The 16,872-nt window shown below is 31.6% G+C and overlaps 1 protein-coding gene across 2 annotated transcripts in view; it reads left to right on the forward strand.

Moving 5' to 3' along the window:
• Positions 1–347: 347 nt before the first annotated feature.
• LOC148613510 (hsp90 co-chaperone Cdc37-like) overlaps positions 348–16,872 on the forward strand; it is a 37,703-nt gene continuing 21,178 nt past the window's right edge. For both annotated transcript variants that reach the window (XM_088586832.1, XM_088586833.1), the window contains exons 1-6: positions 348–505; positions 8,983–9,116; positions 9,827–9,878; positions 12,291–12,395; positions 14,089–14,139; positions 15,683–15,745. In XM_088586832.1, the coding sequence (XP_088442958.1) occupies positions 467–505; positions 8,983–9,116; positions 9,827–9,878; positions 12,291–12,395; positions 14,089–14,139; positions 15,683–15,745 (444 nt within the window). In that variant the 5' untranslated portion in view covers positions 348–466. The remainder of the gene's footprint in view (positions 506–8,982; positions 9,117–9,826; positions 9,879–12,290; positions 12,396–14,088; positions 14,140–15,682; positions 15,746–16,872) is intronic.

A 16,872-nucleotide genomic window follows, 5' to 3' on the forward strand; every position in this document is an offset into this window, starting at 1 on the left:
TTTTGGACCCCCTTGAAATTCGTGTGCAAAAAATGACCCCCCCCTCTTTGAAGTTATAAAAAACAACTGAACCTCCCCTTTTCCACTTACAGAAAAAATGACCCCCTGGATAGATATACTTGCTTTGTTTAAATTTTCAAATAAATGTCTACGGTTTGAATATTATTTGTAAATTATTATATAAAGGATGCCGAATCCAGAGGTTTAACCTAAAAAAACAAAGCTGTTATGCACGTGGCTAATTACAATATTCGTTATGTCTCGGCTAAGTTTACAGCCAATGAAATGAACATCTCCTTAGCGAGAACACATCGTTACATTATATATTTGTCGGGCATTTTTAAAGAACCCAAAGCTTTTCCGAGAGAAAATAATCGCCATTTTCTTGCGGCATATTTCTCTGTTTTCTTCCCCTTTCCCAATGATATCCCCTGCTTTTCGAGTTGTTCTCGTTTAGTAGTGCGCAATGTCTACAATTAATTATAGTAAATGGGATCATATTGAGGTAATGTGTGAGAAAGTGATAAATGATTGCAATATCAGTACGTAAGAAACAAAGGCAAAATTTATATCAACTTTAAAGCAATAAATCCGTTGCCAGAATGTTCCAGAATTGTGTCTTAAAACTTGTAATTGCAGTTTGTACATTAATTCTAAATTCTAATATGAGACAGGTGAAACGAAACGCTCCGGGAGAAATATAAATTGCGGCCATTTGATCTTAGTGGTTGGGGGTTGGGTGTCTGTGCTAGGATCAAATTTAAAAAAAAAGTCGGGACAACAATGTAATCCTTTTTGACGTTCAGTGGAGCTGTTTAATATTTTTTTATTTGGCCGCTCAATGGATGGCCAAATCAGAAAACAGTTCCAGGCACTGAATCTCAAAAGAGATAAGATGATAATGTGCAAATTATATGTATGGTTAAAAATATTTCATGATGAACAATTTGGTAACATAAAAAGGCAGGATGTAAGTGGTATGAAAAAAAAATCAGGATCTGGTTTGATAAAAAAGAAAACATAACAAGTTAAGCTATATTAAAAAACAGAAATCAAATGGTTGCTCCTTCAATTCAAAACACCTTTCATAATTTTTGTCAGCCCTGATATATCATTACCTTCTGATTTGGTAAAATTGTCTTCATATGAGGTTTTAATTGCCCTTATTCTCCTTATTGTCATGGTCTGAAATGTCTATGGGCTGAATTCTCTGGAATTGATCTTATTACATGTACATCATTTTTGTAAACATTTTGGCACAATGTTTTTTTCCATCCCTATCTTGGGGAAAAGCTATGATTTGATTTGTTTTGAATTATCCAAGCTAGCAAATATTTATCGAGTCTCAGGTGTCATTCTCAGTTGCAATTATACAGAGTACAAGAAAATGGAGCTGCCATCTTAAAAAGCCTACTTTTACATGATAGATTTTCTGGCCGTTAGAATAGTGGAACCCCCTTATCTAAAGGCTTCAACAAAGTTGACATGCTATTCATTAAAAGTAATAAAACTCACGTTGAAATTATTCTTTAGGCAACAGTTTTATTACTTCAAAAATTTTGCAATTGTATAATGATATGCTTTTGTCATCATTGTCTTCCGTAGATATTCCACATCAATGCAATTGAGTGTAACAAGATTTTTATGGAAATATTCCACAAGGTGCCATACAACAACAGGAAGTCTGTGATTGATTTTTGGGGTTGTGACTCTAATCCTTTAGGAATAAGGGGACAAAAAGGGTCAGAAAAGGGCATTTTCATGATGTGCAGTCAATAACTTGAATACAAGTGTATATATCTGTATGAAATTTCACCACAGGGTATAGTACCACAAAAGGAAGCATGGGATTGACTTTTGGATTTTGACTTGAACTATTTAGGAATTGGGGTCTAAAAGGGACCAAGAACACAAGAGCAATCATTTTTGGATTTTCTATCTGGGCAATAATTCTAAAAGGCCTTAAAGGGTCCAAAAACCAACCATGAAGGGGAGAAGTGAATGTGTACATGCATCATTTACTGAGGCTTAAAAAAGTATGCTAGGTTTTCAGGCACCACCGCATCTCTAAAAATCCTCCTGCATTTGTGATTTTATTATGGTAAAATCTGAAAATTTTATATCTGTTCTGGAAATTTTTACATCCAGTCTGGAATCAACTCTTAATTAATTACAGAATCACCTGCTCGCCTGACAGAAATGTAAAAAGTACAATTGATTTGAATGAGGCTGTTATTTAACATTGATCATTAAAAACAAAAGTTTGTTTTGTGGTGGAGAGATTACTTTTATTTCTTTGCACATCTCACTTTCCAGTAAACTTTCAATGCCATGGAGTTCTCAGCATCCTGTATGTTTACAGAACTGTTCAATTCGATGAATTTTTAAAAAAAAAAAAAGAAAAGAAAACTTGCTTCTTATCCAAAAATAAAAAAAAGCATACCTTCTGCATCAATTTTTTTTTTTAAAGTGGCCTGAGAACTTAGGCATTTTTTTGGTAAGGCCTAATGCTTCTCTGGGTTTTTGATCCTTCAGGATCAAAATACCTTATGTCACTGGTCTATCACTGGAACTTCCCTGCTGTTTCTGGACACTACACAAAAATATAGTTCAGATGTAATTCCATTTAAATCATTCAATACCTCTTTTATAACAAGTAAATATGTTTCTTGCTCAATAATATTCTATTATTTACGCAAATAAAATTAAGATCTAGTCTTCATATTAACTCAAGATTTGATTTTTCAAGATTTGACTCCTTTTTGGCCTTGAAAGATATTTAGTAATAAATTTACATCTAGGGAATTTTTTCTTGCAGTAATGTGTCTGGGAGGAAAAATGTATTTAACACACTTATAAGTCAAATTATCCATCATATCATTAATATTTTACCATTTATAAACAGGAAGTGAAGAGCAGTGATTTATAACCAAGTAAAATTAACAGGAAAATTCAAATTGATCAACATTAACTTTTGGATAGATTTACAATGTAAAAAAGGACAGTTCTTAATAGTGTTTTAAATGCAATGTATGATCACAATTTAATTTAACATCATATAATCTTTGAAATTTTGTTCATGCTGTAGTTTTCACAAGAATCAAAAACCCCAGTGCTATCAGCACATTGATTTATATGTGTTATATGTTACTTACATGCGCACAATATAATGAGCAAGCATTTTCATTTATATTCATTTTCTTCTATTAAGGTAAATGTTACTTTTTTCTTTAAGCTATATACATGTATGTACATTTGTTAGTAACTAAATATTTTGGACAAAATGATATAAGCCTGCTAACTGAATGATTGACTGTATCATATATTCATGAAATTAAATTTCTAATCTATACCTCTACTCCTGACCAAATTAATTACAGCAAAATAAATATATGATTAAGCAAAGCAGAGCTCCTTGCAATACATTTTCCTATTGATTTTGCCTATTTTAGCGGCTAGAATTGGAATAGAAAATTTCAGGCATTGCCATGCCAACAAAGAAAAGCCAGGATTATTTTTTTTTTATATTGGGGGTGTGACTTCAATCATTTCAGAATGAGGGTCCATAAAGGGGTCAGAAACAAACATTTTTCTGATTTCTGACCATGATTTAAGATCCCCTTGAAATATGGTGCAAGGTGCCAAACATTGACAGGAAGACAAAGATTAATTTTGGGCTATGTTACTTGTGTTGATTAGGAATTAGATGTCACATTACTGGGCAAATACATATCCTGTGTCAGATATTTAATCACAATGCTAATTCAGAGTTTGAAGGTTGTGTCCATACGTGTTAAATTTAAAAAGGTGTTCAGGGCTTGAAGATTCCCATTTCCTGTTACCCGTGGAAAATAAAATATTGCACAGGAAAGCCAGGTTATTGTCAGTACTTTTTTTTTAACATTTTACTAGCTGATACCAGATGTAAAATTATTTTCGTAGTTCAGAAATTATACCAGTTATGCCTGACTTTTGTGTGACAATTACTATGACAATTACTATGTTTTGTAATGTAAAACAAAAAAAAATTTGCAGTTGTATAATGAGGCGGGAATTTAAGGAGGAACAATGTCTTCTGCTGCAAAGTTATAACATTGCACTATTTTTTTTTTTTTTGCTTTTTAAAAAAAGTCTACAATATTTAGAGAGCTTATCATAATACCAGAAGATGACATTGCACACCATTGAAATTGTTAGGGAAAAGGTAGTCTGGTATTGTTTGTTCAGTGTAAGTAATTAAACATCAGGTTTACTGTTTCTTTAAACATGTTGACATTTGATGGAAAACAATAGCAGAAATGGACAAAATTTACTATTTTCCAAGCATTTTAAACCCATCCTGGTAGGCTCTGAGTGCAGGATTTTGCATCTTATTTTTTGAAGTTTTCTTGGGTGGGGGCATGCTCCCAACCCTCCCCCTCCCCTTAGCAGGTTCAGCCCGCTTCTCTGGTTCACACAGGGTTAGTGAAATTTCTTCAGGGAAAGTGAGGTTTAAAAAAATTATTCATGCCCTGGGTGTTCAAATCTGTATCTGAATAATATGTGTTAATTATAATATTTGTCCATTAATACGGATGAAATTGCACTACACACACATTGTCCTTTTTTTTGGTGTTGCTCAATATAGTTGCATACTATTTGTTTATTGATTTTTAACAGTTTAAAGTTGTAAATATTGTTCATTTAATTGAATGTACATGTAAGCGTACTACATGTATTACATTTATTGTATGTGTGGTGGGAAATTTTTTGATTTTTAAACAATTTCTACAACCGGCTGAGTAACTAACAAATTTATATAAAAAAAGAAATGTTCAATGTAATAGTTTTGGGAAACTTACATTTATTATTCTCTTTTTATTACTAGGTATATTTTCTTCAGTGGATCCAGCAGAAGGGTAGATGGCATTAACCTGCCTCTAATGAAATTGAAGTTTTTTCAAAGTAATATAAAAACTCTAAAAATACTCAGTAAGGAAATGTATACATGCAGTTCAATAAATTTGTCAATAAATACTTAATTGCATCATTATCACTGTACTGTTCAGGTTTTCACTGATTATGATAATAATATCAAAAATGTATGGTCTTACATACATTTTGTAAATGAAACTACTGGTAATCATTGAATTGTTTGGGGCTATGCATTGCGATCACCTTGTCACCATCCCTCTGTTACACTTTTTGTAATAGGTTTCTCAGCTTCTACTGGATGGAAAGCTTAGATATTTGGTATATATTGCTTTTGCATGATGACTTGTATCGTGGTTTCTCACTCATCTACTTTCTGTTTATCAATTGAATTAGTCATTTTTCAGGCTGTACATAATGGAAATTTTCTTAACATATTTCTCTGTTTCTATATTGAGAGAATGCTTAGATATTTGTTTTATTGATTTTGCATGATGACCCTAACCATGTCCACTCTTTTCAGGTTCCTCTCTCATCTACTTCCTGTTTACTGATCGCTTCAGTGTCTCTCTTTCCAGGTTGAGTGGGGATATTCTTAGAATGATATAGCATGCCACGTTTTGTTAAGGAAATCGGGTCAAATTAACACTGATTAATGAAATATTTAAGTGGAAATTTCAGTTTTTTTTAACAACTGCATTCTACATGTATATCAGAATCTTAATCTGTGTCAGATATTTAATCACAATCCAAACTGATCTGTATCAAGGTTGTATATTGTGTCCATATTTGCCCCAGCTGTTCAGGGTTGACCACTGCAGTTGTATCAAGCTGTTCCCTGCAAAGCATTTATTTTTTATTTGTTGGTTTACTGACCCGCCGACCCAATTTTTTATACAACCCCAAAAAAATTGCTGTCGTATATTGGTATGGCGGTATTCGCATTGTCATTGTCTGTGTCATCTGTTTTTGTGCAATGACTTTGCTGGGGCCACAGATCTTTTTGTTTGTTGGTTTACAGATCCGCTGTCCAAATTTTTCCAGATAGGAGAAAAAAAATTGGCAAATGCAAAATTGTCATTTTAAAATAAAGATTAGGACAATGCCTGCTGGTTTTGTTTATTAAATGAGTCAGTGAGAATGTTGAATGCAGATGTATACTTCAATAACAATCATGTTTAAGGGTTTTGGTAGTTTGGTAAGTTAACAATGGCTAGAGATGATAAAATCGAAATAACTTTAATTGAAAAGAATGTAAATAGTTCTTCTAAATGATTTAAAAAAACCTTATTCTCAACAGGAAGTAGATAAATAAAGGGGAGATGATTGGCGGGAGCATCAATGCTACTTGTACATGTATGAAGATAGGATGGAAATACATGTTTATACAAGACAGCTTATACATGTAAAACAATTGAGGAAATTCAATTAAAACATAATTTGTTGTCTTCTTTGTTTTGAAGATCATTTCACCCTCCATAAATATTGGAATGTTATAAAAATTTTATTTCATGGGATAATGTAATGAAAAAAAAGACGAGTTTCATTGTCTTCCAAATTGTCTTGACAAATGACTACATGTAGTTTTTAATGTATTTTTACAAGCTCATCACTTTGCGTCCGTCTTTGTCATCTGGTCTTCTTTTGTCATTAGTTTTTTTCAAACATTTTCAAACTGCTTGACCAAATGGAATGAAACTTGAAACTTGGTATGGTTGTTCCTAAGGGTAGCGTGCCAAAACTGATAGTTTGGAATTTTTGAAATCTTAAAAAACATTGCTGCTGTACCTAAAAATAGAACATAGTCAAAATACAGTTTTTTTGCAGATAACTCAAAAACGGTTGAATTTAGCAAAATTCTGACTGGGTAATAATGTTTACCATTAGAAGATGGAGCCATGCTGGAATTTTCAAAATGATTTTTCACTCGATGTAGGAGTATTGCCCCTGAAACAGATTATTTTATTGTTTTTCACATGTTTAACTTTGAAAATCTTCTTCTCTGAAACTATGCAACAAAATTCAGTTTAAGGTGGCACCATCAGAAGATGGACCAATGCAAAATGATTTTCATGATGATTTGTCACCAGATGTAGGAGTTATGGCCCCTGAAACCCTTATTTTTTAACTTAGTTTCATTCAGTTCTTGTTTGATTTTCATATGTACGACTTGGAAAATCTTTTTTCTCTGAAACCATGCAATAAAATTTAAAAAAAAGTTGGCATAATTGTTCCTTAGGGTATCCTACAGTAACTGATTGTTAAGTTTTTCATTGATTGAAAAATATTTCCTGTCATTACACTTAAAATAGAACATAGGGGTCAAAATGCTTTTTTTTGGCTATTTTTTCCTTAAGTATTGAAGAATGATAGATGAAAGCTATTCATAAGATAAACATGATGTTCTGAGTTGACTAGCAGTATTTAAATTTTTGGTTAGGCGACTATTTTCAAAATAACTGCCATTTTGCAGCCATTTTTACCAGTTGTTGAGATTCAACTGATTTTTGGGGTTGTTTTTTTTTGTCCCCAATGAGGTGTTGCAAGGGCACATGGAAATGTCAGACGTCTGTCCGTCTGTCTGCGTTTTCCTCACTTTTTTGTTATGCCTTTACCAAATAAGTTTGTTTTTGGTATGTGGGCTTATTACATATGTATTATGAAGAGTTACAGGTAAAGATCAGCTTTGGTTACAGTTGAATGATTTTTACAGAAGTTATGGCCCTTGGACTTTGAAAATTTCAGTAAATTTACAGTTTTCCGCACTTTTTTGTAATGCTTTCACCAATCGATTTTAGATTTTGTATATAGCCTTACTATGAGTAGTAACAGATTAAGTTCGACTTTGGTTACAGTTGAATGAATTTTATCGAAGTTACAGCCCTTGGACTTAGAAAATTTCAGTGAATTTACAGTTTTCAGCACTTTTTTTTACATAATAAAAAAAGACAGTCCTAAATAGTATTTAAAATGCAATGTATGATCACAATTTTATCTAACATCATATAATCTTTGAAATTTTGTTCATGCTACAGTATTCACAAGAACTTTGATTTAGTCACTTTTTACCACCTTTATCATAAGCAAACTATATCATACTGTAAGGAAAGCTAAAGATACACAAAATTGCACATTGAATTTATTAGACACTTGAAATACATGTATTGGAATGAGAATTTGTGTTAATAAATGATATATAGGTACATGTAAATACAGTAGATTAGAATTCCACTTCTAAACTATGATAGGTTAGATTTAATGGAATCTTTGAGAGTAAAATAAATGTTTTTATTTAAAGTATAAATAGTACATGTAGATACATGTATGTATTAATACATAGTTGTATCTACTATGTATACTTTAAATAAAAACAGTATTTCTGGTTAACATTTCATTTTTTTTTTTTTTTTCGACCGACCGACCCAATATCATACAGGCAAAATTTTGTAAACCAACTAACTAAAAAATGTTTGCTGACATTTTGTGTTTGTTTAAACACATGATAGAATAGTTCGTTAGTTTGTGTAAACTAATCATTTGTTTTATGTAACTCAAGTGTTGCTATGGCTGACAAGCTATTCTTGACATGATGTCATCCTAATCTCTAGCAGCTATCATATTTGAAGTCACTACATTGCTTAACATGTGTTTTTACATGTACACTTTTTTGGTTTGTTTTTTTTTTTGTTTTTCATGTTTTAAAATATCCAAATATTTTCAATATGCATGTATTCTCTAATTTTATGGAATTAAAATTTATTTTCAGATCCAATTAAATTTTAATAATAATTCTACATGGTATTCAAAGATTGATTGTTTTGCGTCTGACAAATAAATTGTCCAGATAATTTAATTGGATATACAACTTTAGCTCGAGTTACACTGTACATGTAATTAAAATTGCTGTTGCAAAGGAATTCAGGTACATGTATGCTGGATATTCTCCTGAGATACATTCTATAATTTTCTACTTGACTACATGTTCTTGTAACTGTTAGTTCTTAGGATTTTACTAAGTTGGGTTTTTTTGTTTTCTCTCAAAAAAATCTTTTTGATTAACTCTTTTTCTAGATATCAGATGATGAAGATGACACACATCCAAATATTGATACACCAAGTTTGTTTCGATGGCGTCACCAGGCAAGAGTTGACAGAATGGAACAGACAAAAAAAGAGAAAGAGGACATAAACAAAGGACTTACAGAGTAATATATCATTATAAACCCTGGTTCAAAGTCTTGGACCCTCAATTTCTGATGCAGAATCATTGAATTTTTTTTTACATGTACATACAATGTTTGTCTTGGACCTACAACATGTACTATGCTTTTCATTTACTCATATTGAGGTCTTTGATTTTCTTCAGATAGTCCTGGACCTTTCATTTATGATTAAAACCATAACATTCCACTCTTGCAATTTTGTACCCTTGAAGTCTTTCAGTTGTTCTTCACTTCAATAAATAAAAGATTTCACACTGCTTACATGTACTTGCACAGCACAACTTGGTAAAGAAGTTTCCAAATATTATACATTTAGTGTAGTGCCCTTGGTTTGATCTAACTTAAGTTTGATATAAATAAAATAATAATAATAAATAAATAAACAATAATAATTTGTTATACATGTACAAATATCTCAACTGTGCTGTGTCTAGGTTTAATGCTATTCCATTGTTTTGGAATTACATGTATTATTGTCAAAAGATATTTATAAAATGTACATTAAAATGTACATTTTATAAATATCTTTATAAAATTTCAAGGGGAATGCGCTGGCTGAAATAATCATGTGATGCATCTGAATAAGTCACATCAAATGTTATAAATGCTGAGAAATGTTTACACATTAAACACAATATCTGCAATTGTATATATTTACTGTATGACCCATATTGTACAATTTGTACTTGCAGTTTTCAGCAAAAAAAAGCAGAAATACAGAAGAAAATTAAAGAAGCAGAACAGGTAAGATAAATTTATATTATTTACATGATTCCAGACTAAATTCAAATTATATGATGTAAATGTGTACTAGATGCCTTTTTTTGTATTGCAGAAGGCAAGACTTACGTATCAGTATTTCTTTGATTACATCAGTTTATTATGGTCCACTGGTGCTAGATTAGTCATATTTGGTATGCAGTTATATCGGCATCACTTCTTCACAGTTGTATATATAATTAATGGATATGTTCCCACAGTCACAGTCTATTGTCATTCAGAAATTTTTAATAACAAAAAAGTTCTACATGTGAGACATATCTCTGTGATATCAGCTCATTCATTTGAATTATTATTTATTCTGCGGCAGTTTTTTTTTAGGAGAGAGCATAGATTGTAAATTTACAATCCATTTTTTTTATCACTAAACAAAATTTTTTTTGCACATCACAAATGCTACATGACTTTAAACTTGACGGGATGTCATTGGTTTGAATTTCTGGCTCTAAAACTTTAACTTAGAAAAGAAGACTATCAGAACTTATCTGATACATGTTCATGAAAGTTAAAATGAAAAAAAAATCCTTTTTTAAATTATTAGTCACAATTATTTGAATTTCCTGCACCTATGTGTGCCACCATGATCATTGGTTGACGTCATGAAGTTGTTTTGTAAAGTGAAAGTAAATAGATAATTGATTACAATGTCAAAGAGCTGTTTGTATGTTTCTCTTTTTTCATTTGTGCAATCGTAAGCTTGACAAGACAGTATGTTTTGGTGATTAGAAAATCAGGATTATAGAAATTTTTTCTTTGTTTGCATATTAAAATGCAGTTCTTGTATCAGTACCAAACCAACTTAACAACATAACAAGCCTAATTCCAAGCTATTGGTAAAAATCAATAAAGTCTGTGTGTGATCAACACAATCAATTTCTTCAGATAAAAGAGTTTTGCAAGAGGGCTATTCACAGAAATCTCAAGGATTTCGAATTTTGCATAGCCGTGTGAATTTTACAAAAGAACATTTTGCATAAAAGGTTTTTTATTGTTGGTTTTATGTGTATGATTTTTCATAAGAGCCTAACTTAATATGAAGGTGGTTTACCCTTTATGGAAATTTGTTGCGGTATTGAAGAAGACAACAATGCAGTGACCTGATGAAAACATTGAATTATGAATTTAACTGAAACCAATGAAAAAGTTTGGCAGCCACGTTACATGCTCCTACATGTATTACTACCAGCAATACATATAGGAACATGAATTGTGACTGTTCTAATGTCTCTGCAGAGTGGTGTATATGTAAAACTGCTCTTAAGGAACCAAAATCATGTTTGGGTTTATATATTTGTGCCGCAGTAATTCCAGTTCTTACATATATCTTAAATTGCTTGCTTTCACTGGTGACAATTTTGTTTGCATTAAATGACTATTCTTGGTAAGACTGCAGTATACAGTGAAATTGTTGGCAGGAGACATATTTATTTACCCCTGTCCATCCATTCGTCCTGATTACACATGATTATGGCCTGTCAGGCTATCTCCTCGTACAGTTTTTGAACTACATCTAAAATATTTTACAGAATATTTCTACACAGGATGAAGGTGTGTAGGGTCAAAGGATTTTGATTTTCATGAAATATTACGGAAATTGATGATAGACTTAGTCATTCTCATCAGAAATAGGGCTATATGGCTTGTCCTGCTATCTCCTCCCGTAGTTTTTGAACTAGATTTAAAATATTTTTTGCAGGATGTTTCTACATATAATGATGGTGTGCAAGGTCATAGGATCTTGATTTTTTTGGAATATTATGGAACTGGGTGATAGTTGGACTATGTAATTTTTGTTAGAAATATACCCCAACCAACAAAGTTGAAGATTTGTTATTGGGGGTATTAACATTTTTTATATGTACATCAGTCTGTCCATCAGTCCTCTTTTTCTCATCTCAAGTTTTTTTGCAGTGCTTAGCCTAACATACCAAATATTTATAGCATCAACCAACAGTACATAACCTTACTGAATCTTCAAACCATGTCTTTATACAAAAATAAATGTGTTCTTAATTTGGCAAATCTAGCAGGGGGGGCATCATTAGTGTCTTACAGACACATATGACTAAATTCCAGCAAATTTTTCAAGATGAAATTCTCCTTTCTGCATCTGAGGTTTTTTTAAGTGTAGTGGAAATGGTCAAGTAGTTCCACTTGACTTAATTGGGGAAATTTTGAACAGGAATACCATATCCTGCCTTTGATTACCAATTGAGTACTAGTTAATGTTATTTGAGGTATTTTTGGCCAAGTAAAGAAACTTTCATCTGGGGAAACAGTTTTATTTTGAAGGTTATTCAAGGCAAACAATATGTCTGGTATACATGTATTACTTCTTCCTTTTGTTGTTGCAAGTAACTTTTTTTCATATTATAGAATGACTTACCAGATATTGACAAATTAAAACTACTGATGAAAGAAGTAGAAAAGCAAGAAAACGATTATAAGCAAAAAGAAGAAGAATTGAAAAAGAAAGAAAAGGTATGATAGATGATTTTTTTTTTACAAATTTAGGAGATTCATGTCTGTACAGAAAGAGACTGATGATTTTCCTAAAGAATCAATAATATTTTTTTATCAATTTATGTACCTATATGCATATGAGCTCACAAATACAGTCGACTCCACTTAATCGCATATCGCTTTATTGCATATTTCGGTTATTAGCATAATTTTCTCCTGCACAAAACCATTTCTTATTATTCTATTAGGGAAAAAATTGCTTATTTGCATAGGCCTTGCAGGTGCATTTCGGTTTATTGCATAGAGAATTTTGCCTCATCCAGGTAAAGACAGGTTTTCCCAAATTCTATTTTAAGCCTTCGGGCCATAAATATGTCAATCATATTTATTGTTGTAAAAACTAGATTATCATCAATCAGGAGGTGTTAATAATGGATTAAAAACATAATGGACATAAAAGACAATTTAAATGATTTCTAATTACATTAAAATAAACAAGCACCTAGGTGAACAATGACTTCTGACGACATGCCAAACATCACCTTATGATGCAGCTTGGGGTATTTTTTGTCCCTATTTAAATTCTTCCAACTACAAATGATTATCAATGTAAATTTAATTTTCTTTAATGAGCTGAACAGTTTTTAGTGAGCTTGGGTTACTAGGCATAAATTCAACCAAAAATTAGAAGTCATCATTCATTCAGTACAATGTCTAATGAAATTCAACTACCCTAAGGTGCCCCATACTATCCACACTTCATAGGAATATATCGAGGTCAATGACACGTATAATGCACAACTATCAGTGTACAATGGTGATTGAACAGAGGAATAAAAAGCCCAGAAACTGCAAACATTGATGAATATTACACTGAATCCTGGCTGAAATATGCAATATGGGATTTTCTTTCATAGAAAGGTCAGGAAATTACTTGACCATTTATAGATGAGAAACAAGTGGTTTTACTTATAAATACACACAACGTAAAGAAGGTCAATAAACAAGACAAACACAATATATATTATTATTTATTGATAAAAGAACAATACAATGTTCGAAGGTCTATAACAGTTACACACCAGGTCAGAAATGTGGAACAGTGATATCCCTGGTTGATCTACAGTATTGTTGTCTTACCTGAACTCACACTTCCGGAAAAATCGTACTTTCGGTTATAAGAATAGCCTGGTTATTTGCATAATTTTTACTGGCAAACAGGCTATGCAATTAAGTGGAATCCACTGTATCAGATCAAATGGTCGCCCCTATATGTATAAAAAAAAAAACGAAAAACCGACAAAATGTAGATTAATTGCATTATTTGTGTTGATTAAAATAAATTTAAAAAAAAACTGAGAATGTGACTTTTTTGTCATTTACAACAAATGTGTTCGAATATTAGTTGTGAATGATTGGTCTATATGTTGTTTGTTCAGCAGAAAAGATCATTCAAAATTCAGATTTTCTGTGTATTTATTTAAATTATTTGTAGGGAAAACTTGTTTTATTATTGTATCATTGATGGGAAGGTTTTGAAATCCTTGTTTCCAAGCTTCACAGTGGTATGCAAATTTAAAAGTTAACAGAGTTAACAAAAAAATTTTGAAACTTCAGGCTGTAACATAAGAAATGGTTAATAAGATCATGATACACATAAGTACATCTTTTACATCTTCATGTACTGAATTAACAAATGTTTATATTTCAGTTGACACCATGGAATATAGACACAATCTGTAAGGATGGAAAATCAAAAACCGTAAGTACAAAATGATATTTTCGAATGAAAATGTCTGTATATTTACAGGAACCTGGAAAATTTTTTTTGTTTTTGTTTTTTGTAAGTTTTGGGGAGAAATCTATTTTCATGCAGTCTTGACTTAGGGTATAATAGCATTTCATTTGAAGATTTGGATGCATCAGTGGTGAATTGATGGTGGTAAACAAGGGAGCTAGTATACAGGTATTTGTTTGATATTTTTGATAATAGTAAAAGAATTCAGAAATTGCCCAAATGCAAGCAAAGTATTTTTGATAGAAATGTTAAATCTTACAAAAATATTTACAACGGAAAATGGTATATTTATAGAAACAAACCTGTGTCTGAAAATGGCAAATTGCCAACTTATCTACTGTATTCTTCTGCATATTCCACACATTCATGTAAACCACAGACCCCCTTCTTGGCAAGGGAGATAAAAAAAAGTAATTTTCTGTGTAAAACATGCATTGGGAAATGAGGGGGAAAAAATTACCAGAAGTGGGTATCAGTTCATCATTAATCTTATAAATAAAAGTGTTTTTTAATGTTTCCCTCCATTTGCAAGCCATTTATTGATTTAAATACTGCTTTGTATTGGATCTATTCAACGAGTCAGCTAAAATGTTTACATTTCCTGTTCATATGCAAATTAGGTGTTTCACTAGTAAAATGGCACCTGATCTGACCTTTATAAAAAAAAAAGGTCTTTTAATTTGCCCAGGTTGTGTATTGATATTTGACATCTGGAAACAGTTCATCAAGTGGATTAAAGGATAAGTGTCAATTGTTTTCACCTTTGAAAAAGTTCATTTGTTATTTGATAATTAAAGGAGGACCCTAAGGACAGGTGACACTCCCGTTATTGTGTTTTTGACTCTCCACCGCATAGGTGAAGAAGCCATTAGGACTGTATTTTTACAGAAAAATAAGAATATTGAACTATGAAATGCAAGAAAATGGCATTGATGGATAAACAGCTGTTGAAAAGCAGTAAAAGTTGATATGTTTATTTCAAATAAAGCTGTTCTCAAAAATACAAAATGGCTCGATGTTGTCTTTTGTTGACAACTTTGGTTCTAATTCCCAAAATGTCTTCAGAAAAAAATCTGGAAACTCATTGTTTTGGTGTGTACTGCACAACCCCCTCCTGGAACAGAGAAAAAATTGAAAAAGAGTGCACGGAATACACTGAAGTATATGGTAGAAATAATAAACAATTTGTTTTGGAAATTACTTATAAATCATATCTGACTTTACTAAAAGAAAACCATTTACAAAATTTAGAATTAGTAATAAAAAATTGAAAATTAAACCTGTCAATATACAAAATCTAAAACACCATTAGAATATAGGATTTAAATCTAAATGTGTGTAATAATATCTTCCTTTCTTGGAGTACATTTTACGAAATTTTATGTCTCCTCAACAAATGGGTGATAATCTTTGACAATTATCTTTGTTGGTTTCACATTTGATGTGTGGTATACATATAGAACTTTTATAGGAAATGTGTATTTAAAATTGTATGCTTCTTCTGTAGATAATAAATAAAATAGCACCAAAGACTGAAGTATTAACAGATGAACAGAAAGCTGAGAGGCAGGTAAGAATTGAACATGTAATATAGAAACTATAGTCAACAATGTCTGCTGAATTTCACACATTCTGTCCTGTGGCAGGACAAGTTTTCCCTCTAGAAACTTACTTGCTTGTTATTGGCAGGTGTTCAGTTTGAATTTCAATGATTTTCTTCACTTTAATACAGAAAATTCTGTTTTTTACATCTTGATTTTACCTTTCTGTTCACCAATTTCCACATTTTTGTTGGCTTTGTAAAATCATGACTGAATGTTGGGGCATCACAACAAGACTAACAAGTTATCTTGCTCACAACTTCTTCGGACATTGCCAAGATATATACTTTTATAAAAAGATAAGGTACATGTATAATTATTTAACATACATGTATAATAATTTAAAGAACATATATAAAAAGATAAGATACATGAACATGTTAGAGTTAAATCTAAAGCAAAGTAGCATCGTGCGTCGCCATGCCCTTTATTCAGAACGCCACGCCCTTTTATCAGGACACCATGCCCCTTTCCCAACACCCCAAGTGCCCTTTTCAGTTGCGAAAATGTGCTTCTGTTAGAATTTTAGCCCTCTCAAAAACATGAAACTTTGCCACCATTTTTGTTATTTATCTTTGACACAAAACCTGATTTTGTCAAGATTACCTTTCTATTGGATCTACCAGTGTTTTATTAACATCCAATCCTTTTCTAAAGATTAAATTCTACTCCACAATTAAGATAGTAGACCTAGGGTAAGGGAGGTAATCCAAATTGAAAAGATTTTAGTCACTAGAGCATTTGAATAACTCCTAATATGCAAGCTTCTAAGTGATACTGATGTTAAAGGGAAGTAAATCCAAGAAAGGGTTCAACTTCTAGGGTCTCACTAACCACTTCTGGGTCAAATGGCCACCCCCTATGTAGTACCAAAAATACACTGAACCTAGACCTATGCATTGTACGTGCATTATTTGTATGTATTCTGATTAAAAGTAGTCAAAATAAAGCTGAGAATGTGTATTTTAAAATCATTTGTGTAATTTACTACAAAAGTGTATAAATATTGTTTATATGTGTGAATAATTTGCCTCCATGATGTCAGTTAGCAGAAAAGGTAAAATTGTGGATTTTCAGTATTATTTTTTCAAGTATA

Source organism: Perna viridis, chromosome 6, assembly GCF_037379345.1.
Source record: "Perna viridis isolate PV_CMFRI_1.1 ecotype Kerala chromosome 6, ASM3737934v1, whole genome shotgun sequence".
Classification (NCBI taxonomy): domain Eukaryota; kingdom Metazoa; phylum Mollusca; class Bivalvia; order Mytilida; family Mytilidae; genus Perna; species Perna viridis.